The sequence below is a fragment of the Taudactylus pleione genome, unplaced genomic scaffold (genome assembly GCF_031769625.1).
Source record: "Taudactylus pleione unplaced genomic scaffold, aTauple2 ptg000536l, whole genome shotgun sequence".
Taxonomy (NCBI): domain Eukaryota; kingdom Metazoa; phylum Chordata; class Amphibia; order Anura; family Myobatrachidae; genus Taudactylus; species Taudactylus pleione.
This window is the reverse complement of record NW_028284938.1, coordinates 1,899,732-1,925,260: the sequence shown is the minus strand read 5'-3', so window position 1 is coordinate 1,925,260 and position 25,529 is coordinate 1,899,732. Positions and strand designations below refer to the sequence as shown.

At 44.1% G+C, this 25,529-nt stretch overlaps 1 protein-coding gene across 1 annotated transcript in view; it reads left to right on the top strand.

Moving 5' to 3' along the window:
• Positions 1 to 25,529, top strand: part of DNAH7 (dynein axonemal heavy chain 7) — a 482,851-nt gene that overhangs the window by 160,920 nt on the left and 296,402 nt on the right. The window contains exons 23-27 of the mRNA XM_088451023.1: positions 18,280 to 18,382; positions 18,492 to 18,619; positions 19,392 to 19,604; positions 20,229 to 20,327; positions 24,873 to 25,121. Of these exons, the coding sequence (XP_088307149.1) occupies positions 18,280 to 18,382; positions 18,492 to 18,619; positions 19,392 to 19,604; positions 20,229 to 20,327; positions 24,873 to 25,121 (792 nt within the window). The remainder of the gene's footprint in view (positions 1 to 18,279; positions 18,383 to 18,491; positions 18,620 to 19,391; positions 19,605 to 20,228; positions 20,328 to 24,872; positions 25,122 to 25,529) is intronic.

Here is a 25,529-nt window from a genome sequence, read left to right as displayed (position 1 = left end):
GTTCTGGCAGTATGCTGCTTTTAGTTTTTAACTTCCACTGCAGGACACAGCCCTGAGTGGCAATAAATACACCCATAGGTGGAGCTAGACATGCCATTTGGGCGGAGCTGGTCATGCCCCCTTGGTGCCGCGCCGTGCATCACGAATCTCCCTGAAACTAATTTTCAAATGTAGGCAAGTATGGCCCAGTCTGCTCCCCTTCTCTTTCACATGGGACAGCAATATACAGACTATTCCATTACAGCTATCACACTTTCAGCTGCAGCCCATCCCATTCCTACAGGAATGGCTCCTATAGCCATACTGCTACCACAGTGACCCCCCCTCTAATGGCAGCTGGGGGACTTTTATGCGTAAGGAACTCCTCATGTCTCTTAACATTAAAATTCCTGGGAAACTCCTCTTGCCCATCTCTCCAACACACATACTTGCATCTCTTACCCCCTCATGGGTGCTGAAAACTTCTCTGGGCTGCTTGTAAGCAGGCTTCCAGCTTTTTCTCTGTGGTCTCTCACAGGCTTTATCTCTGTGTTCTGTCTCTCTAGACCTCTCTCTCCTTGGGCGTTAGATGGGCTTTGTGTGGGGAAGGGGGGAGGGGGGGTAAAGCTCTGCCACCAGAGGGGTCATGATGAACATGAGAGTATTTTAAAATACAGGAGTGCACGTATCAATTGTTGTGCTCATTAAAATTGTGTACACAAATATAAAACCCTGTCAACTTCTATATTTCTGAAGCAGCATTAAGCACATACAAACTTGTGCACACTCACCTGCACGCTCACACTGACACAGCTTGAAATATTTCCCGTTTCTTATTTCATTCCAAATTTTTAAAAGTTATCATCCTGACATTTTATGCAGTAAAAATACATTAATGGCAACTTAAATACTGTTATTTTCCTTAGTGCAACTTGCAGAAATTTAACCTGGGTACTCTCGCGCTATGGAATTCTGACCTCATAAGGGTGTCATACTGCCACTTATTCAGCTGGAGTACCAGAGAAAGGCAGAGAGCATTTGTCTAACAATGTTGAACTCACAACTTCAAATGTCGCAAACAATTTCTATCTCTGGCAGCTAGTATATGGAAAAAATTAGCGAGTTTGCAGTTATATTTAGAATATATACCACTGTGAGTGGCAGCTCTGTGTGAAAACCATATAGCGCTCATGTAAGGTGCTTTACACCAGGGTCAGATCAGATATCAGCACAGCGCTCATGTAAGGTGCTTTACGCCAGGGTCAGATCAGATATCAGCACAGCGCTCATGTAAGGTGCTTTACGCCAGGGTCAGATCACATATCAGCACAGCGCTCATGTAAGGTGCTTTACGCCATGATCAGATCAGATATCAGCACAGCGCTCATGTAAGGTGCTTTACGCCAGGGTCAGATAAGATATCAGCACAGCGCTCATGTAAGGTGCTTTACGCCAGGGTCAGATCACATATCAGCACAGCGCTCATGTAAGGTGCTTTACGCCATGATCAGATCAGATATCAGCACAGCGCTCATGTAAGGTGCTTTACGCCAGGGTCAGATCAGATATCAGCACAGCGCTCATGTAAGGTGCTTTACGCCAGGGTCAGATCAGATATCAGCACAGCGCTCATGTAAGGTGCTTTACGCCAGGGTCAGATCAGATATCAGCACAGCGCTCATGTAAGGTGCTTTACGCCATGGTCAGATCAGATATCAGCACAGCGCTCATGTCAGGTGCTTTACGCCATGGCCAGATCAGATATCAGCACAGCACTCATGTTTGGTACTGTGCGCCATGGTCAGATCACATATCAGTACAGCGCTCATGTCAGGTGCTGTGCGCCATGGTCAGATCAGATATCAGCACAGCGCTCATTTCAGGTGCTTTACGCTGTGGTCAGATCACATATCAGCACAGCGCTCATGTCAGGTGCTTTACGCCATGGTCAGATCACATATCAGCACAGCGCTCATGTAAGGTGCTTTACGCCAGGGTCAGATCAGATATAAGCACAGCGCTCATGTAAGGTGCTTTACGCCAGGGTCAGATCAGATATCAGCACAGCGCTCATGTAAGGTGCTTTACGCCAGAGTCAGATCAGATATCAGCACAGCGCTCATGTTAGGTGCTTTACGCCGTGGTCAGATCACATATCAGCACAGCGCTCTTGTCAGGTGCTTTACGCCAGAGTCAGATCAGATATCAGCACAGCGCTCATGTAAGGTGCTTTACGCCAGGGTCAGATCAGATATAAGCACAGCGCTCATGTAAGGTGCTTTACGCCAGGGTCAGATCAGATATCAGCACAGCGCTCATGTAAGGTGCTTTACGCCAGGGTCAGATCAGATATCAGCACAGCGCTCATGTCAGGTGCTGTGCGCCATGGTCAGATCAGATATCAGCACAGCGCTCATGTCAGGTGCTTTACGCCATGGCCAGATCAGATATCAGCACAGCACTCATGTTTGGTACTGTGCGCCATGGTCAGATCACATATCAGCACATCGCTCATGTCAGGTGCTGTGCGCCATGGTCAGATCACACATCAGCACAGCGCTCATGTCAGGTGCTGTGCGCCATGGCCAAATCAGATATCAGCACAGCGCTCATGTCAGGTGCTGTGCGCCATGGTCAGATCACATATCAGCACAGCGCTCATGTCAGGTGCGGTGCGACATGGTTAGATCAGTTATCAGCACAGCGCTCATGTCAGGTGCTTTATGCCATGGCCAGATCACATATCAGCACAGCGCTCATGTCAGGTCCTGTGCGCCATGGCCAGATCACATATCAGCACAGCGCTCATGTTAGGTGCTGTGCGCCATGGTCAGATCAGATATCAGCACAGCGCTCATGTCAGGTGCTTTACGCCATGGTCAGATCACATATCAGCACAGCGCTCATGTCAGGTGCTTTACGCTGTGGTCAGATCACATATCAGCACAGCGCTCATGTCACGTGCTTTACGCCATGGTCAGATCAGATATCAGCACAGCGCTCATGTCAGGTGCTCTGCGCCATGGCCAAATCAGATATCAGCAGAGCGCTCATGTCAGGTGCTGTGCGCCATGGTCAGATCACATATCAGCACAGCGCTCATGTAAGGTGCTTTACGCCAGGGTCAGATTAGATATCAGCACAGCGCTCATGTCAGGTGCTTTACGCCAGGGTCAGATCACATATCAGCACAGCGCTCATGTAAGGTGCTTTACGCCAGGGTCAGATTAGATATCAGCACAGCGCTCATGTAAGGTGCTTTACGCCAGGGTCAGATCAGATATCAGCACAGCACTCATGTAAGGTGCTTTACGCCAGGGTCAGATCAGATATCAGCACAGCGCTCATGTCAGGTGCTTTACGCCGTGGTCAGATCACATATCAGCACAGCGCTCATGTCAGGTGCTTTACGCCAGGGTCAGATCAGATATCAGCACAGCGCTCATGTCAGGTGCTGTGCGCCATGGTCAGATCAGATATCAGCACAGCGCTCATGTCAGGTGCTTTACGCCATGGCCAGATCAGATATCAGCACAGCACTCATGTTTGGTACTGTGCGCCATGGTCAGATCACATATCAGCACAGCGCTCATGTCAGGTGCGGTGCGCCATGGTCAGATCAGTTATCAGCACAGCGCTCATGTCAGGTGCTTTACGCCAGGGTCAGATCAGATATCAGCACAGCGCTCATGTAAGGTGCTTTACGCCAGGGTCAGATCACATATCAGCACAGCGCTCATGTAAGGTGCTTTACGCCAGGGTCAGATCAGATATCAGCACAGCGCTCATGTAAGGTGCTTTACGCCAGGGTCAGATCAGATATCAGCACAGCGCTCATGTAAGGTGCTTTACGCCAGAGTCAGATCAGATATCAGCACAGCGCTCATGTTAGGTGCTTTACGCCGTGGTCAGATCACATATCAGCACAGCGCTCTTGTCAGGTGCTTTACGCCAGGGTCAGATCAGATATCAGCACAGCGCTCATGTCAGGTGCTGTGCGCCATGGTCAGATCAGATATCAGCACAGCGCTCATGTCAGGTGCTTTACGCCATGGCCAGATCAGATATCAGCACAGTACTCATGTTTGGTACTGTGCGCCATGGTCAGATCACATATCAGCACATCGCTCATGTCAGGTGCTGTGCGCCATGGTCAGATCACACATCAGCACAGCGCTCATGTCAGGTGCTGTGCACCATGGCCAAATCAGATATCAGCACAGCGCTCATGTCAGGTGCTGTGCGCCATGGTCAGATCACATATCAGCACAGCGCTCATGTCAGGTGCGGTGCGACATGGTCAGATCAGTTATCAGCACAGCGCTCATGTCAGGTGCTTTATGCCATGGCCAGATCACATATCAGCACAGCGCTCATGTCAGGTGCTGTACGCCATGGCCAGATCACATATCAGCACAGCGCTCATGTTAGGTGCTGTGCGCCATGGTCAGATCAGATATCAGCACAGCGCTCATGTCAGGTGCTTTACGCCAGGGTCAGATCAGATATCAGCACAGCGCTCATGTAAGGTGCTTTACGCCAGGGTCAGATCAGATATCAGCACAGCGCTCATGTAAGGTGCTTTACGCCAGGGTCAGATCAGATATCAGCACAGCGCTCATGTAAGGTGCTTTACGCCAGGGTCAGATCAGATATCAGCACAGCGCTCATGTCAGGTGCTTTACGCTGTGGTCAGATCACATATCAGCACAGCGCTCATGTCAAGTGCTTTATGCCATGGTCAGATCAGATATCAGCACAGTGCTCATGTCAGGTGCTTTACGCCATGGTCAGATCACATATCAGCACAGCGCTCATGTCAGGTGCTTTACGCCATGGTCAGATCAGTTATCAGCACAGCGCTCATGTCACGTGCTGTGCGCCATGGTCAGATCACATATCAGTACAGCGCTCATGTCAGGTGCTTTACGCCAGGGTCAGATCAGATATCAGCACAGCGCTCATGTCAGGTGCTGTGCGCCATGGTCAGATCAGATATCAGCACAGCGCTCATGTCAGGTGCTTTACGCCATGGCCAGATCAGATATCAGCACAGCACTCATGTTTGGTACTGTGCGCCATGGTCAGATCACATATCAGCACAGTGCTCATGTCAGGTGCTGTGCGCCATGGCCAAATCAGATATCAGCACAGCGCTCATGTCAGGTGCTGTGCGCCATGGTCAGATCACATATGAGCACAGCGCTCATGTCAGGTGCGGTGCGATATGGTCAGATCAGTTGTCAGCACAGCGCTCATGTCAGGTGCTTTATGCCATGGCCAGATCACATATCAGCACAGCGCTCATGTTAGGTGCTGTGCGCCATGGTCAGATCAGATATCAGCACAGCGCTCATGTCAGGTGCTTTACGCCATGGTCAGATCACATATCAGCACAGCGCTCATGTCAGGTGCTTTACGCCATGGTCAGATCACATATCAGCACAGCGCTCATGCCAGGTGCTTTACGCCATGGTCAGATCAGATATCAGCACAGCGCTCATGTCAGGTGCTGTACGCCATGGTCAGATCAGATATCAGCACAGCGCTCATGTCAGGTGCTTTACGCCATGGTCAGATCACATATCAGCACAGCGCTCATGTCAGGTGCTTTACGACGTGGTCAGATCACATATCAGCACAGCGCTCATGTCAGGTGCTTTACGCCATGGTCAGATCACATATTAGCAAAGCGCTCATGTCAGGTGCTGTGCGCCATGGTCAGATCAGATATCAGCACAGCGCTCATGTCAGGTGCTGTGCGTCATGGTCAGATCACATATCAGCACAGCGCTCATGTCACGTGCTGTGCGCCATGGTCAGATCACATATCAGCACAGCGCTCATGTCAGGTGCTGTGCGCCATGGACAGATCAGATACCAGCACAGCGCTCATGTCAGGTGCTGTGCGCCATGGTCAGATCACATATCAGCACAGTGCTCATGTCAGGTGCTTTACGCCGTGGTCAGATCACATATCTGCAGAGCGCTCATGTCAGGTTCTGTGCGCCATGGTCAGATCAGATATCAGCACAGCGCTCATGTCAGGTGCTTTACGCCGTGGTCAGATCACATATCAGCACAGCGCTCATGTCAGGTGCTATGCGCCATGATCAGATCACATAACAGCACAGAGCACATGTCAGGTGCTGTGCGCCATGGTCAGATCAGATATCAGCACAGCGCTCATGTCAGGTGCTTTACGCCGTGGTCAGATCACATATAAGCACAGCGCTCATGTCAGGTACTGTGCGCCATGGTCAGATCACATATCAGTACAGCGCTCATGTCAGGTGCTGTGCGCCATGGTCAGATCAGATATCAGCACAGTGCTCATTTCAGGTGCTTTACGCTGTGGTCAGATCACATATCAGCACAGCGCTCATGCCAGGTGCTTTACGCCATGGTCAGATCAGATATCAGCACAGCGCTCATGTCAGGTGCTGTACGCCATGGTCAGATCAGATATCAGCACAGCGCTCATGTCAGGTGCTTTACGCCATGGTCAGATCACATATCAGCACAGCGCTCATGTCAGGTGCTTTACGACGTGGTCAGATCACATATCAGCACAGCGCTCTTGTCAGGTGCTGTGCGCCTGGATCAGATCACATAACAGCACAGCGCTCATGTCAGATGCTGTGCGCCAGGATCAGATCACATATCAGCACAGCGCTCATGTCAGGTGCTTTACGCCATGGTCAGATCAGATATCAGCACAGCGCTCTTGTCAGGTGCTTTACACCATGGTCAGAAAACATATCAGCACAGCGCTCATGTCAGGTACTTTACGCCATGGTCAGATCACATATTAGCAAAGCGCTCATGTCAGGTGCTGTGCGCCATGGTCAGATCAGATATCAGCACAGCGCTCATGTCAGGTGCTGTGCGCCATGGTCAGATCACATATTAGCAAAGCGCTCATGTCAGGTGCTGTGCGCCATGGTCAGATCAGATATCAGCACAGCGCTCATGTCAGGTGCTGTGCGCCATGGTCAGATCACATATCAGCACAGCGCTCATGTCACGTGCTGTGCGCCATGGTCAGATCACATATCAGCACAGCGCTCATGTCAGGTGCTGTGCGCCATGGACAGATCAGATACCAGCACAGCGCTCATGTCAGGTGCTGTGCGCCATGGTCAGATCACATATCAGCACAGTGCTCATGTCAGGTGCTTTTCGCCGTGGTCAGATCACATATCTGCAGAGCGCTCATGTCAGGTTCTGTGCGCCATGGTCAGATCAGATATCAGCACAGCGCTCATGTCAGGTGCTTTACGCCGTGGTCAGATCACATATCAGCACAGCGCTCATGTCAGGTGCTGTGCGCCATGATCAGATCACATAACAGCACAGAGCACATGTCAGGTGCTGTGCGCCATGGTCAGATCAGATATCAGCACAGCGCTCATGTCAGGTGCTTTACGCCGTGGTCAGATCACATATAAGCACAGCGCTCATGTCAGGTACTGTGCGCCATGGTCAGATCACATATCAGTACAGCGCTCATGTCAGGTGCTGTGCGCCATGGTCAGATCAGATATCAGCACAGCGCTCATTTCAGGTGCTTTACGCTGTGGTCAGATCACATATCAGCACAGCGCTCATGTCAGGTGCTTTACGCCATGGTCAGATCACATATCAGCACAGCGCTCATGCCAGGTGCTTTACGCCATGGTCAGATCAGATATCAGCACAGCGCTCATGTCAGGTGCTGTACGCCATGGTCAGATCAGATATCAGCACAGCGCTCATGTCAGGTGCTTTACGCCATGGTCAGATCACATATCAGCACAGCGCTCATGTCAGGTGCTTTACGACGTGGTCAGATCACATATCAGCACAGCGCTCTTGTCAGGTGCTGTGCGCCTGGATCAGATCACATAACAGCACAGCGCTCATGTCAGATGCTGTGCGCCAGGATCAGATCACATATCAGCACAGCGCTCATGTCAGGTGCTTTACGCCATGGTCAGATCAGATATCAGCACAGCGCTCTTGTCAGGTGCTTTACACCATGGTCAGAAAACATATCAGCACAGCGCTCATGTCAGGTGCTTTACGCCATGGTCAGATCAGATATCAGCACAGCGCTCATGTCAGGTGCTTTACACCATGGTCAGAAAACATATCAGCACAGCGCTCATGTCAGGTGCTTTACGCCATGGTCAGATCAGATATCAGCACAGCGCTCATGTCAGGTGCTTTACGCCATGGTCAGATCACATATCAGCACAGCGCTCATGTCAGGTGCTTTACGACGTGGTCAGATCACATATCAGCACAGCGCTCTTGTCAGGTGCTGTGCGCCTGGATCAGATCACATGACAGCACAGCGCTCATGTCAGATGCTGTGCGCCAGGATCAGATCACATATCAGCACAGCGCTCATGTCAGGTGCTTTACGCCATGGTCAGATCAGATATCAGCACAGCGCTCTTGTCAGGTGCTTTACACCATGGTCAGAAAACATATCAGCACAGCGCTCATGTCAGGTGCTTTACGCCATGGTCAGATCAGATATCAGCACAGCGCTCATGTCAGGTGCTTTACACCATGGTCAGAAAACATATCAGCACAGCGCTCATGTCAGGTGCTTTACGCCATGGTCAGATCAGATATCAGCACAGCGCTCATGTCAGGTGCTTTACACCTTGGTCAGAAAACATATCAGCACAGCGCTCATGACAGGTGCTTTACGCCATGGTCAGATCAGATATCAGCACAGCGCTCATGTCAGGTGCTGTACGCCATGGTCAGATCACATATCAGCACAGCGCTCATCTCAGATGCTATGCGCCATGGTCAGATCAGATATCAGCACAGCGCTCATGTCAAGTGCTTTACGCCATGGTCAGATCACATATCAGCACAGCGCTCATGTCAGATGCTGTGCGCCAGTATCAGATCACATATCAACACAGCACTTATGTCAGGTGCTGTGCGCCATGGTCAGATCACATATCAACACAGCGCTCTTGTCAGTTGTTGTACGCCATGGTCAGATCAGTTATCAACAGGGGAGAAAGTCAGGGGAAAAGTGGATGAGAGCCCACGGCCATATATAAAGCAAATACATACCTACCTGTGTGGCTACCTCTGGCAGCTATGTCTATTTGTCAGTAACCGGTCTTATTTTTAGTGTGATTTTTTTTCCAATTGGAAAGTGCTGTGGGTGTGCTTGCTCTACATAGCTATGAAAGATATTCACCACCCTTGGACTTTTTCACATTTTGCTGTGTTTACACCATGGAACCAAGATGGATAGAATTGAAATGTATTTCCAATAATCAACAGAATTCACTTGAAAAATGGCAAGTGCCATGAAAAATATTAATAATCCATCCATTTTTCTAAATTAAAAATTGTAGCTGAACAGTTCAATTTTGGTTTCATCAGACCATAGAATCATCCATACTGTTAAGCCTCCCACATGTCTTTGGGCAAACTGTAGCCAGGCTTTTATGTGAGCTTGTTTCAACAAAGGCTTTCTTCTTACAAGCCCTGTGCTTACCCCGCCCCCTAATCCTGTCATGATGTCATGCTGGGAGACGGGACGCCAGCTCTGGGAGGTAGAGCAATACCTGGAGGGTCCTAAGGATGCTCTGCACAGCACTACAGTGGCACCACAGGCTGCAGTGTCCCATTCCCTGCAAGCAACATGCAGGTGTCGTCGGGCAGCGACGATGTAGTCCCCAGGGCCCTGCACCCTGTGTGGAGGCACAACCCTTATTATGCCGCTGCTTCTTAACACCCTTCTTTACAGCCCAGATTTATGAACCGTGCATGCTACAGCTCTTTCGTCTGGGCACTCCGTTTTGAATGACAGCCAGTTCTAGACAAATTCATAGTTTTTTATTTTTCTACAATGGCCTCAACTGTTCTTCTGGTTATATTCTATGCCATGGAAATGCCTCTCCCCTGACCCAAACTCCCCTTCTTCTTAGAACAAGGTAGGCATGTTACTGTCACATTGGAGGCAGACTTAAGCTGTCCTATAGCTATATTCTGTGATCTGCAGCATTTGAAGCAGACACTCTTGTAATTCTGAAAGAGTATAGACCTATGGATAACGATAATGAAAGCACAAGTTATCAGTGAGCCCGAGCATGATATCAGATTTATTTGTAGATCTAAATTCCCATTAGCCAATAATTTTCTTTTTAATAATTAGCACAAATTTTGCATGGTTCCAAAAATACAAAATACAGTCTGAGGAGAGTTTACAGAAAAAACTAAGCTCTCATGTCAAGTAGAATATCGCATTAGAATCATTTATGCAAACAACATGAAGTAATCCTAGATTAGCAGGCACACCGAACCATGTATTATGCTAATTTTCTTCAGGGCACATGTAATCGTGTGTGTGTGTATATGTGTATATATATATATATATATATATATATATATATACAGTATATGCAGGGCCAGATTAACGGGGGGGGGGGGTGACGGGTGGTTGTCCCGGGGCCCCCACACATAAGGGGCCCGCACACCCACCAGGGGTTAAAGTGGGCAGGAACGGGAGACGGAACCAGTTCCGCCTTCTACGGCCCACCTAACCTAGGCGCAGCAGGGAGGCTCCATTTTCTGGGCGCCTGCTGAGATTTTGTTACCAGCGGGCGCCCGGCTCCCTCCCCGCAGCGCCAGTGGCAGCCGGAGGCTGGAGCTTACACCTCACAGTGTGTAGTGCACTTTGGGAGAGATGTCATGACGTCTCTCCCATAGTTCCGAGGAGCGGCCAGCCGGACGGACGCAGGAGCGGCGCTTAAGGTAAGTATTGTGGGTTTTTTATCACTACAGGGAGCATTACTACAGGGGGCACTGCTACAAGGGGAACTACTTCTGGGGGCATTACTACTGGGAGCATTAGAGCATTACTGCTGGGGCACTACTACAGGGGGCATTACTGCTGGGGCACTACTTCAGGGGGCATTACTACTGAGGACATTACAACAGTGGGCATCACTACTGGGGAATTACTATTGGGGCACTACCACAGGGGGCATTACTACTTGGGGCACTACTACTGGGGGCATGACTATTGGGGGCATTGCATAGGGGTCACTGCATAAGGGACACCACTCCTGGGGGCACTACTACTGGGGGCACTGCCTCTACTGGGGCACTGCATAAGGGGCACTACCACTACTGAGGGCACTGCATAAGAGGCACTACCACTACTGGGGGCACTGCATAAGAGGCACTACTGCTGTTGGCATTGTATAAGAGGCTTTACTACTGTGGGCATTATGTATAAGTGGCACTACTGTGTGTCATAACATGAATAATGTGGTGTAATGTGAATCACGGGCACTTTGTGTGGTGTAATGTGGATAACATTGTACAACTGGTGAGTAATATTTCATGTGTGTGCCTATATTTTGTTTCCTGTGGGTGTATATTGTGTTTTTTTTTTTTTGTGTGTCTGTGTTTTGTTTTTGTTTTCATGTGGAGCCTATGGGCCCCATTTCACAATGAGACATAACCCCTTTAGCACTCACTAAAGGGGTTATGTCCTCCTTTCAATATTTAACAAACAGCGCTAAGCTTGGCTTATTGCTGTCTGTCAATGTACCGCTTATGAGCGATACTGTCCCCATTGCGCATACTCCCATTTCGTCCATATTTATTAGGGGCCCTCACATTTTTGTTGCCCTGGTGCCCCCACAGACCTTAATCCGGCCCTGTATGTGTATATATATATATATATATATATATATGTAAAAATACCTTTATCTTGCGCCAAAATTAGTAGTAAACTAAGCAGGACCCTTAAAATGGTCTCCTGTTAGTAGGGCCGATAGTAATATGGTTTACAAGGTTTGAAGGGGGTGCTATTTTCTTAAAGTCTTAGGCTAAATTTTAAACTGAAAGATTAATAGATTTTAAAAGCCTATACAATTAATATTAGTATTATAGACACCCTTAAACAATTAAAAATCTTTTTATGACCACAATTTATTAAAATAGTACTTTTACAGGGTATAAAATCATATACAGTTTGGCAGTTCATCATATAATGTTTCACTTTTGCATGAATGAAATTCACCCTTTTAGGGGCATGATTTTTCCAGTTGCTTGCTCCAAAATCTTTCTTAAAAACTTAACCCCACACGTTTCATCTGAGAATAATTCTTTCTTTCTTTTCTACAAAAGATATATAATAATGTGTGTTAAAGAGATGTATACACACAACTTTTACATGTTTGAGCATATACATGGGCAGGATACAGAGACATAATTTTAAAACAAATAAATACAAGAAACCACTTGTTCATAGATGAGTGCAGATATAGACATATATGTACAAATTCATACCTTGGAAAGTTATACAACATACACTGGTGGCCAAAATAGCAGACACATTTTGAAATTTGAATGTTCTTCAACTTTGAATGCTTATAAAAACTGTTTCACTTCACGCAGTGCAATGATTCGTATATCAAATGAAAGGAAATTTAATGCTGAATTAAACACAATAAACAGAGGTCAAATATTTGCATTACAAGGGAAGTTATGCAGTGAAAACAACACTTAGGGTGAAAGTGTAACAGTTTTTATAAGCATTTGTAGTTGAAAAACATTCAAATTTCAAAAAGTGTCCACAATTTTGGCCACCACTGTACATAACATACATACATACATACATCATTAACGCACGCAGGGGGGGTTTCTGAGTACCCACGAAGGGGGGGTTTCTGAAACCTCCCCTGACAGACAAGATGAGCGAGCACCATATTATTAAGCCCTGCCCCCCTCGTGGCAAAATGCCGCGATTCGTGGGTGAATCGGGAGGAGGCGGAGCCAATCTGATGCAATTCCATTAGAATCACGTCATTTGGCCCCGCCCCCTCCCGACTGACCAGCAAATCACGGCATTTTGCCACTAGGGGGAGGAGCCTAATGACAAAGCCAGGTCCCATCCCCATCTCTACAACCCGCAGCTGCTGCCTGGTAAGTGTATGTGTAATGTATGTGTGTGTTTAATTTGTGTGACATATGTATGTTTCTGCATACCTATATGCATGTGTATATATATTATATATATGCTTGTGTGTGTAATACTGTATGTATGTATATAGAAACCCCGGCTTAAAAATTCTGCGTTTGCCCCTGTACATACATACATAAATCTTCTAAAATGCAGGTAATATCAACAAGGAATGGATCAGTAATTCCCTCAATAAGATCAGGATCACAGTGGTCTTTTTATGCATAAAGCACACCTATCAGAGTAGGAACTTTATATTAATGGCAAATTTATATCAATGGATAACTAATTTGTATTAATGAACTAGCTGGAGTACCCGGCATTGCCCGGGATTTTAAGAATGTTTGTTTACACATCATCCTCCAACAAACCTGTCCTTGGGCAGGCCTCACGAAAAGTGTGACAAACTTCCCCATCAACAGTCCTAAGGTCTTCGAAGGAAGTAGGACCTGTAACGGTGTAAAGCAAACTTCGGAGATGGAAGCATTCAAAATTTGTAGGATGTACAGTGTAAACTTTGCCAAGAGTTGCTGTTGCTCTGATACCAGCATGGCCATCTACAGCGACTCCCTGTTTTCTGCGCAGAAAATCTTTGTGAGAAGCATTCCATGTGTAATATTTTGGCAGCTTACAGTACAGCATGGTCCTTGCAAAGTCATCATTTTGACACAGTTGGAAGAAAGAAGTAAATGTTATTGCGTAATTTGGTATAGTCAGAGAGCTGAGAATGCTGGCAAAGCCTGCCAAAGCTCTCTTCGATAATAAACATTAAGATCATGACAAAACATGACAACACAAAACGTTTGCTCCGTGGCCCTATCCACATGCTATGAGGCCGCACAATGAGCGTCCAGCAAAAATTGTGGTTTTAAATGAATTAAAAATTAACAGTAATTTCGATTTAAAATTATTTTAGTTGCCTCCGCCTTGTTTTAATACGCTGGTATGTAAAATGTCACAATCTTCGCTTGTAAACTGTGGATTTGTATAGAAAGACAAGTACAGAAGGACAAATTTTCCCTTTGATATAGTAGAGAAGATAGAAAAGAAAAAAGTAGATAAGCTAAATCCTTTTGTAATTCCGTACCTGACCTTTAGAGGGCGAATGCTATGCAAAAATTGTGTTTTTTAATTAATTTAAAAGTAACCGTAATTAATTTCGATTTAGTAGAGAATATAAAAAAGAATAAATAGTAGATAAGCTTAATACTTTTGTAATTCCGTACCTGACCTGTAGAGGGCGAATGCTATGCAATAATTGTGGTTTTTCATTAGTTAAAAATTAACAGTAATTAATTTTGATTTCAAATTTTTTAGTTGCTTCCGCCGTGTTTTAATACGCTCGTATGTAAAATTTCACGATCGTGGCTTGTAAACTGTGGATTTGTATAGAAAGACAGAAGGACAAATTTTCGCTTTTATATAGTAGATAGATAGTAAGCACTAGAAACATCAATTATGCTGGGCATACACGGCTAGATAAAATGCCTGTCAGACCGACAAACATTTTATCTGGCAGCCTGTTGACAGTTCCTGATGCCATTCTGCTAGCTGTGCTGTGCTGCATGAGACATGTCAAACTGTGACATGTCTGCAGTTTCCACCAGAGAGCAGCTAATAAGTGTGCGTGGGGGGGGGGGGGGCAGCGGCCACAGCTTGTAGGATTTGCTGACAGTGTTAATTAATGAAAGACTGTATCTTTGAAATCCCACCCAAGGTGGATGCCCCTATCACTAGGCTAGCCAGAGCAATGGTCATTCCCACTGTTCAGCCGGTTTCTCTTAAAGATCCTGCTGATAGAAAGAGTAAATCTGTGTTAAAATCTTTTCTCTCTCTCTGGGGTCTCTCTTTGGCCTATTATGGCCAGCTCCTGGGTTATTAAGGTGGTAGAAACTTGGATGTCTCAGGTGGTTGAGGGATTCCAAACTAGGGAACCCATCTGAAGCAATTGCTTCGGGTGACAAGTTTTCAGAGACTCTAGCCTATGTGGGGGAATCATTATTAGATGCCATGCAGGTACAATCTTGTATTTCATCCTTGGCAGTTTCCGCCAGGCATTTGTTATGGCTTAGAACATGGAATGCGGATGCTGAGTCTAAGCATACTTTAGAAGCAGATCCATTTGAAGGAGAGTTGTTGTTTGGGTCAGAACTCACTGAGATTGTTTCCCAGGCTAAGGGGGGTAAAAGCCCTTATCTCCAAATTTAAGTCTCCCAGGTTCCAGGCCTTTCGGTTGAAAGGGAGAGGACATTTTTAGTCCTTTAGAGGCACCCCAAGGCTTTCCTGTAGATGAACTTTCAGAGGAAGGGGAACCCCAAGTACACACTGTTCTGTGGTTAAAACACCAGAAAAACACTCCGCATGATGGATTGGGGGCTCCGGTCCAGGTTCAGCTGGTGGGGGCCCATTTACTCAGGTTTTGGGAGGTTTGGATTCAGTCCAGACCAGACCGATGGGTGAGCGGAATTATATCCAGAAGTTATATCCTAGATCTTAAGGTCTAGTTCCAGATAATTTTTTTGTTATTCCTCTTCCACAGGATCAGTGCAGAAGAAGGGCCATCATTTGGGCGGTCTCTTCTCTTTTAGATTCAGGAGTAATTGTTCCGCTCCCTGCAAACCAACAGGGCCAGGAATTGTATTCAAATATTTTCTTGGTGGATAAACGGAATGGATCCTTCCGTCCAATTCTCAATCTAAAGATGTTCGACTGGACAGGCAGATGTTCAGACTGTCACCACAGACACGTCAGTCACTTTATTGGTGGCTTCACAGCCCAAATTTGACCAGGGGTTCCCTGCTGTCAATCTGGAATTGGGTGATTGTTACCATAGATGCCAGTCTAACAGGCTGGGGTACAGTGGTGCAGAACAAACATCTGCAGGGGAGATTGTCGAGTCAGAAGTCCATACTTTCATTAAGGGTGATTCTTTTGGCCTTGGTGTAGGCCCAGAACTTTCTGCAAAACCTACCAGTACGGATACAGACAGACAATGCCACGGCAGGGGCTTACATCAACAAACAGGATGGCACACGCAGTTGGCAGATAATGCAGGAGGTGTCATCCATCCTCAGGTGGGCAGAGGTTTAAATTCCAGCAATCGCAGCAATTCACATACCAGGGATAGACAACTGGGAAGTAGTCTTCCTAAGTCACCACAAGGTGCACCCAGGAGAATGGGAATTACACCAGGAAGCATTTGCGAAACTTGTATCCAGATGGAGATCACCAGACATCGACCTCATGGCTTCGCGTATAAACAAGAAGCTCCCTTGAAACAGGGCTCGGTCATGGGGTCCGGGGGGCATTTCTGGTGGATGCAATGACAGCCCCTTGAACTTTCCACCTGGGGTACATTTTTCCGCCCCTGGTCATGCTTCCTTGAGTAATTCAGTGGATCCATCGGGAGTCCAGGCCAGTCATTCTCATAAGCACCTTACTGGCCACACCGTAAATGGTTCACCATGCTGCAGGGCATGTTGGTCGACGATCCAATCCATCTTCCTCTGCGTCCAAACCTCCTTCTTCAAGGTCCATGTCTGAACCCCAATTTGCATCAGTTGGATTTGACGGCTTGGTTCTTGAAAAACAACATCCTGAGAGCTAAAGGCTTTTATTGTCCTTTTCATTGATACCATGATCCGGGCCCGGAAGCCAGTTATTTCCCGGATTTATCATTGAGTGTGGAAGTTATATATAACCTGGTGTGGGAGGCAAGAAAGGCAGCCAGAGATTTTTCGGGTCTCTCATATTTTTCTTTTCTACAGGAAGGTTTATCTAAGGGTCCACGTCTGTCTTCTCTTAAGGGACAGATATCGGCTCTATCTGTCCTTTTTCAAAGGAGGTTGGCGAACACTCCAGAGGTCCACACTTTCTTCCAGGGTGTTCTTTGTTTCCAACCACCTTATGGTCACGCCTGTCCCCCTGTGGGACTTAAATGTAGTCTTGGAAGCATTACAGAAGGCTCCTTTTGAGCCACTTGAATCTGTGGAATTTTGTTACCTTACATTAAAGATTGTATTTCTTTTGGCTATTTCAACAGCCAGAAGAGTTTCAGAGCTGGCGGCTCTCTCCTGTAAGCCTCCACTGTTCCTATTTCATTCGGATAGGGTGGTTTTACACACAAAGCCATCTTTTCTTCCGAAAGTAGTGTCAAGATTTCATATGAACACTGTTCTTTCAGCATTTAGACAGACTTCGATCTCCAAAGAGGGTTCATCATTGACACTTTTGGGTGTGGTACATGCTTTATGTATTTATCATGAACGTATGGCATCTTTGCGATGTTCAGATTCTTTGTTGGTTCTAATGGATGCACCCAAACGAGATTGGCCAGACTCAAAAGCATCCATCGCTAGATGTGTCACTTTGGCCATTCGTCAGGCTTATGTATCATCAATTGTTGACAGTTCCTGATGCCATTCGGGCCCATTCATCTCGTGCTGTTGTAGCATCTTGGGCTTTGAGGCATGGCACATGTGTGGAGCAGTTGTGCAGGGCAGCAACCTGGTCATCCATACAGAATTTCACTAAATTCTATAATTTCCATATTTTTGGAAAGGATGATGCCTGCACTGGAAGTAAGATTTACGAGCAGCTGGTTCTGAGGCTCCCCCCTCTATTAGTTTGCTTTGGGAAATCCCAGAGTAATGGAGCGTCTCCCAGATGAATGATAGAGGTTTTTGTTTTTTTTCACTGACTGTAAAATCCCTTCCTCGGAATCGATCAGGGGGATGCTAAGCTCCTTCCCTGTTTGTCTGGTTTCATACCAGTTTTGCCTATTATCATGGTAGATATTATTTTTAATTTTCTCTTCCTCCGGGTGGCTCTGTTTGATGTAGACTGAGGGGCTGTCGGAAGTGGGAGGGGTTATGTAGGGGAGAGAGTCAACAGTTTACTGTTATAGTGCCAGACTCCAATAGGTCATAAGCATAACCCAGAGTAATGGAGTGTCCCCCAGATGGATTCCGAGGAAGGGATTTTACGGTGAGTAAAAAATCCAATTATCTAATTTCTATTTTCCCAAGTATATAACAGCTACATGATAGTCGTAAGGTGCAATCAGGGAGATTACTAGACTCTTCAGGGAGTCGAGGAGATTGCTACAATTTCAGGGAATCAGTGAGCGTTGTCAATCATAATTTAACATAGTATGTTTTTTCATGCTTGAACTGGGTAGCTTACCATGACTATAATAAAATAGTCTAAAGAGAGATAGTATAGTTTTATTTTTAATGCAAGCTGACAAATACCAAATATTTTTTAAGAAGGCAGATTTAATTCTTCTTCATTTCTCTTCCTAGGGTTTGCTTTCCTGTGGAGCCTGGGCTTGCTTTGATGAATTTAACAGAATTGATCTAGAGGTACTATCTGTTGTTGCACAACAAATACTCACCATTCAAAGAGGTACTTGTCTCACATCATGCTGTATATTTTGTTTGGTGTGTTACACACTTTTATTAGTAACATTATTATGACTTTATGACATGGTTTAATCATTTTATTTTAATTGCAGGTATAAACACAGGATCAGATCTATTAGTGTTTGAGGGCACAGAATTAAAATTGAACCCCACATGTGCAGTGTTTATCACTATGAATCCTGGCTATGCAGGACGTTCCGAGCTCCCAGACAATCTTAAGGTATCACAGATTGTGTGGCTAATATAAGTTTCTTATTTTCTAGTAATATCTTTAAGATTTGATTTTAGGTTTAATTTTCATAGTAAAATAAAATGTTTGATAGAGAAAGATTGCTGTAATGAACACATGGTTTTGTATACATTATGTGTTTTCTATAAATTTCTACATTTTAAGAGAGAACCTGTTGTCTGTGGATAGCATTCTACTATATATATTACATATAATATAATTACATACAAGTGTACACATATTGTATATTACACATAAGTCTACTCTCTGTTGCATCTGAATATTTCTTTAAAAAATTCTAAAACTCATTTTTAAAATTAAATCACATTTGGGGGAGTTATGGAATGAGAAATAAAACCTTTTCAACTACTTTATTAAGGAAAGATGCAGCTCTCATATTTAGTGAATATATTTCTTCTGTAATGTTTGCACTGCAAAATAAACTGAATGACTCTTACATTAGTCATAAAAAGTGTTTTACTTACTCTGCCATTTTGTTAAAAGCAAAGATATGCTCTTATTACTTTCAAATTACCAGTATGTCATAAAACAATTTACAAAAGGAGTTTTCAAGGTGATTTTATTAGTTGTAAATCATTAAAGTAAAAATTTACATTTAGTGTAATTTAATAACACAACTATTATACAATGCTTGGATATGACTTTTAGCATCACCATTTATCAATTGTAATTTAAGTAAACTTAATTGCATTATATTTTTAAAGAAAATATTCATTTTATTTTATCATTTTTGTTACAATAGGCTCTTTTCAGGACAGTGGCCATGATGGTACCTGATTACGCCATGATAGCTGAAATAGTTTTATATTCCTGCGGCTTTGTAACAGCCCGGCCTTTGTCAGTGAAAATTGTGGCAACATATCGACTGTGCTCTGAACAATTGTCCTCCCAGCATCATTATGACTATGGAATGAGAGCTGTGAAATCAGTGCTGACAGCTGCAGGCAACCTAAAGGTAGTGATGAATGTGCATAATACTATATTAACATGGGAGCCAAAATGTAGAGTTGTAAATAAAATGTATGTACTTTACTAAAAAAAACGAGACAGGAAAAATAGACTTATACATGTTAAGATGCATACACCTCTACTCCAGTAGCATATGTACTTATTTTACTACTAGTCATCATGGATGCGTACCTACACCTGCCCTGCCTCCTAATAGATGTGTATACATTTACATGGTAGTTTGCATGCGCTGCAGTTGTGTGAGCACGCCATTACCAAGCTCTGCCTACGTGAGAGCGACTCTTCACATACAGAGATTTGAATACTCTTCATTTTATCTGGCATGTTCTTTTCTGAAGTAAAATGTATGTTGAATTTGTTTTTAATAATACTTACAAGTGGTTAAATATATTTACATAATTTTTAAGCCATTTGTTTTCCTGAATTAACGCTATCTGTCACTGTAAAATGAACTTTGAAAAATTTATAGGCAATTTTTTAAAAAAATATTTATCAAAGAAGAAATTACATTTTCAATTTTTAAATGTTAGGTGGTCGTGCTTTAAATCACTGCCCAGCTAATGGAAATATTATACTCTAACCGTCAATGTATTAATATTTTTCCCTCCAGCTTAAATACCCAACTGAAAATGAAGAGATTTTGCTTCTTAGATCCATTATTGATGTAAATCTGCCCAAATTTTTATCCCATGATCTCCCTCTTTTTGAGGTAAGACTTTTTTTAAGATGGTATATTTTTTTTAATGTGTTATTTAAAACAACATGATAATAAAATGTATTGCAAACATTTTAAAAATATTTTCAGAAATTTAAAAGAAGATGTAATTATAATACAGAGAGTCGGATACCGGAGCTTAGAATGCTGACACCTGTCAGAATTCTGGTGCCGGCATCCCGACGTTAAGTAATTGGCTTATGGGGAGGGTTAGGGTTTAGGGTTAGACACTAGGGGGAGGGTTAGAGTTAGTCACTAGGGTGGGTAGGGCCAGGTTTAGACTGCGGGAGGGAGGTTACGTTTAGGCACTAGGGTGGGAGGGTTAGGTCTAGGCAGCGGGGAGGGAAGGTTAGGGGGAGGGGGAGAGTTAGAATACTTACCGACAGGTGTCGGTATCCTTACCCTATCGGCATGCCGGCATCTGGATTTTGACCGCCGGGATTCCGAGCGCCAGCATTCCGAACCCAACCCTTTCAAAGCTTCTGTGAAATTAAAAAAAAAAAGTACTTTTTTCTAGTTTCATTTTTTATTTAAATAAAAGCAATTAAAATTGAGGATTTTTTACTAGTTTTTGTACATTTTTACTTAATGAATTAAAGATTGCCTACTGTATCAAATGTGGACTAACAATATAGCATAATCTTGCCTTAAATGTACTATACTATACAGTGTAAAGTTGTTTTCTGTGGGCATAATTTATTTTTAATATTTTTCCTGTGTGCCCAATATTCTTCTTATAAGCTGCATGTTCAATACATGGATGTGAAACATTTTATGAGGGCTGCATTGGGAGATTATACTTATGGGGAAGTGTCACAATAAAATGTAACAAACTTAGGGATGTTAACTATATAGACTTTGCTGCAATAAAAAATTAACCAGTTGGTAGTAGTGGTTGCTCCATTTTTCTCAATACTGATAAAAAGTCTCTGTAGGCAAACTAGGCATAGGAGCCAGGTCTGTGGTTGTACAGTTACCATGGCTATACATGCCATGTTTAAGTCTTATTTAAATCACCCCTTTCATTTTTAAAAGTTTTCTCCTATGATTGTGGGGATAGAAGTATGTGTGTTGCACAGGGTTAGTAGTGTTGTCATGCTACATTGGGACAAAGCATATGCCCTTCTTCCCAGTAACACATTTGGCCTCCCTCACATCTTTGTTAATACAATTCTTCACTTCACCTCTCTCCTGCAACTGATTACCCCCTCACCTGTCTTCTAACATATTATTTACCCCCTCACCTGTCTTAACACATTTCCTTTCCATCCTTCCAAAATAGCACATTATACCCTCACCTCTATAGTTAAAATGTTTCTTCCCCATCCTTTGCCTATAGCACGTTATTCCCTCACCTCTGTAGAAACACATTCCACCCCATCTCTTCCATTGTACTTACACATTTCCTCACCTCTGTAGTAATAAACAAAACTCCTCCTATTATCTGTTTTAATACATTCCCTTCCCTTCTCTTCTGGAGTAATACATTTCTTCCCCATCAATTCCCTGGTCATTAGTTACCTGTCCGTCCAAGCAGCGAAAGTACTTCACTGAGATCAGCAGTTCAAGGCAACATTTGACAGTCTGAAGGATAAATCTATGTGCTATAATCTGCCAAATTAGTGAGCAGTATGGAATGAATCATGCACTAAATAAGTAGTAAAAAACACATTTTATATAAATACATAACAAACAAATGTAAATGACCGGTCATATTATAAGTAAAAAACAGATACATATATTCAATAGATCTCTTTGGAAAACTGACTGTCTATTGTGTGAATAATTAAACACACTTAAACATTTGACAGTCTGTCAAAAAATTACAGTGCAGCTCATTCGTCTTCACCATAGATCGTCTTCACCAAATTTTATTTCACATTATGCAATAGTTACAATACTATGGCCCTTAGAATGGGGCTGGGTGTTTTGCTACTATTGCATAGTGTGAACTAAAATTTTCCTAAAGTTAGTGTGACATATAAGCTGTCCGTTGTAACATTTTATGACTATTAGAGATGGTCAGGTGGGGACCCGCCCTGATTCATTTGACATGGAATAACCCATATGTGATTGGCTGATGAAAATGCAGCTCTGACCCTGATGGGTTCTCTTTTTGTAGCTTGTGCATATTTTATGTTTTTGTAGGCATGTTTCAGCATTTGATGGAGAGTTGTATCTGCTGTATTACAAATGTTTTTAGGTTCTATTTGAATGCATATTTTGCAAGCAGAACAAATGTTTAAAAACCTGTCTGTAAGTGTATTTAACATATGCCAGACGTATGCCTGGTGCATACTGTATATTACTAGTGCAGGCCCGCATGCAACTTGAAATAGTTGCCGCTTTGTATATATTCTCAATTGTGGCTTTTTAGTGAATGCAATTTACGCCTGTGATTTTGTGTGCAATTGCGTTCAAACTTTGTATCATGTCTTGTCTGCATAATGCATAACTCATTGGTTTTGCACTGGTGCACCTACATCTGTGATAGGCCTTAGGCATGCGGCCATCTGAGCCTTCATCTGTAACACGTAGCTCCTTCCTGCTTTGTTGTCAGATTGTTTTCCATTTGTTTAAAATTCCTCCTGATATGTTATTACCAGTGGCGGCTCCAGAAGTGGGGCTGCAGCACAGTCCAAAATTCAAATATGGGAGCCACACCAACTGCCACCCCAAACGCTGCCAAACATCACTGGCAGTTGGTGTTGCTCCCCTATTTGAATATTGGACTGTGCTACAGCCCCACCTCTGGAGCCGCCACTGGTTATTATCGATTGGTGTCTTTCTTTCATTAAATGTAATGTTTTAACTTAATGTATTGCCCTTTTGAAAGTTAGAGGGCCGCCCATGTGCCTCCTGATGTGAGATTCCCTATCACTGACCTAGATGATTTTTTTCAGCATATACTGTAAGTGTATATATGCTTAAAGTTCAATTCCCTACAAAAAATAATTTGTACCTGTAATCCTACAATTAGAACTGTGGTGGTGACTGTTATAGTTGCCACTACAGATCAGTTTAGCACAGGCACTGCTTGAAAAGCTGCAGCTCTATGCAGTCAGCACTTGTGTTTGAAATTTACACAGGACATTCCCCTTCTAGAAATTGTCATTGGAAAGTGATGAGGATCTGGTAGGAGGGAGTTCTGCTTAGTAGGGCAGAGAGTGTTAGGTAAAATAAATTTTTTAAGTTGAGCTATTCTTTCATTGGGGATGTAGTCAGCATCCTGGCGTGCGGAATGCCGATGGTTGAAATACCGGGATCCCGGCACCAGAGTCCTGACTGATGACATTCCAAAGGCAAGTATCAGGAGTTAGGGGAGGGTTAGGTATAGCCACTAGGGGGAGGGTTAGGGTTAGGCACTAAGGGGGGAGGATTAGGTTTAGGGTGCGGGCAGGAGGAGATTAGGTTTAGGCATTAGGGGGGAGCAGGGTTAGGTTTAGGCATCGGGATGGAGCGTTAGGTTTAGGGTGCGGGAAGGGGGGGTTAGGTTTAGGCATCAGGGAGGGTTAGTGTTAGAGTAGGGGTTAGGGTTATAGCTACTATACTTACATATGTGTGTCGGGATTCTGACTCTCTGGATGCCGCTGTCTGTATTCTGACCAGTGGCATCCCGACCGCCGGTATCCCATAACCAACCCGTCCCTAGGAGCATTTATTCAAATAAATATGTAAATGGAAGCTTGCTTGCTTAACACATTTTCAAAAATTAGTAATTTTCATAGATATAAGACTGGTGTTCAGTCTTCACTGGAATAGTCAGTATAAGCATGCTGCAATGTTACCAAAGGTTTTGCATATGTTACATCTATTTTATTACCAAAATGGAATTATATTCAATCTCTCTCTTATTCTCACGGGAGTAAGAGCATTGAGGTATTTCCCTTTTCATAATGGAGGAGCAACAGCTATAATGGGTGCAGGGTGTGCTGGCCACTTGGTCCAAAGGGGCCCACAGCCCAATTTTCACTCATACATACTTAGCTATTAGGTGCAACATAAATCACTGTGAAAATGGTATGTCTGCCATTTGCCTTCTACAGTTTTTTCTGGCACAGTGCCATAGTCTACTCTGCAACTGGGACGATGAGGGAGCGGATCCCACACGGTGACTGTAAACGGACCCCCTTCTCTCTTAAACTGCCACTGGGGAGCAAGTTAGGGCCCCCCTCCTCTCTTAAACTGCTACTGGGGAGCAAGATCATTTCTGTCACCATTGATTTCTAGTGAATTGAGTGTCTCAAGGTCTGTTTAGTAAATTGTTTGGGACTCAGACTTATCACATAGACTGATAACATGCAGTGGCCTTTAGGCTTCTGCACAATGGAGCAAACCATTGTATACAGATAATCATGGACTGAAAATGGAACCCAAAATAATAGGTCAGAGTTTATGATGAACAATATTACTTACTTACGTAGTTAAAAAATCTGTGTTTCTCTGTATATGGTAAACATGAAGGAGAATATTCTGATTGTGCACTGTAAATATCACTTTTAATAGCCTGGAGTTTGATTTTGATTACTCTTTCTACAGGGGATAACGTCTGACCTTTTTCCAGGAGTGACACTTCCCAAAGCAGATTATAACATCTTCATGGAAGCTATAAAGGAAAACTGTGAGCGCATGAACTTACAGATGACCAGCTTCTTTGCAGAAAAGATTTTGCAAATATATGAAATGATGATTGTGCGCCATGGTTTTATGATTGTTGGAGAACCCTTTGGTGGCAAAACCTCTGCTTATCGAGTCTTGGCTGCAGCTTTGAATGACATATGTGAAAAGGTAGAAAATTAAGCAAACTAATCTTAGAACTAAATTCTATATATAAATAAATTCAATATATTATAGGACAGTGGTTCTCAAACTCGGTCCTCAGGACCCCACACAGGTCAGGTTTTCCAGGTCACTCAGCATGTGCACAGGTGTATTCATTACTCACTGACACTTTTTAAAAGATCCACAGTTGGTTATAATTATTTTACTTTTGATTCTGTGAAGAGACCTGGAAAATATGCACAGTGTTGGGTCCTGAGGACTGAGGTTGAGAACATGTGCTATAGGGGATACAAATCCCTCACTGTATCATTATATTTCTCAAGTTGACCACAGTTCTTGGCAACAGGAGAGCTGATCTGTCCCATGTCAGTTAGTAATCCGGCGTGCCCTCTTTAGGTGGATACTTCCAATTGA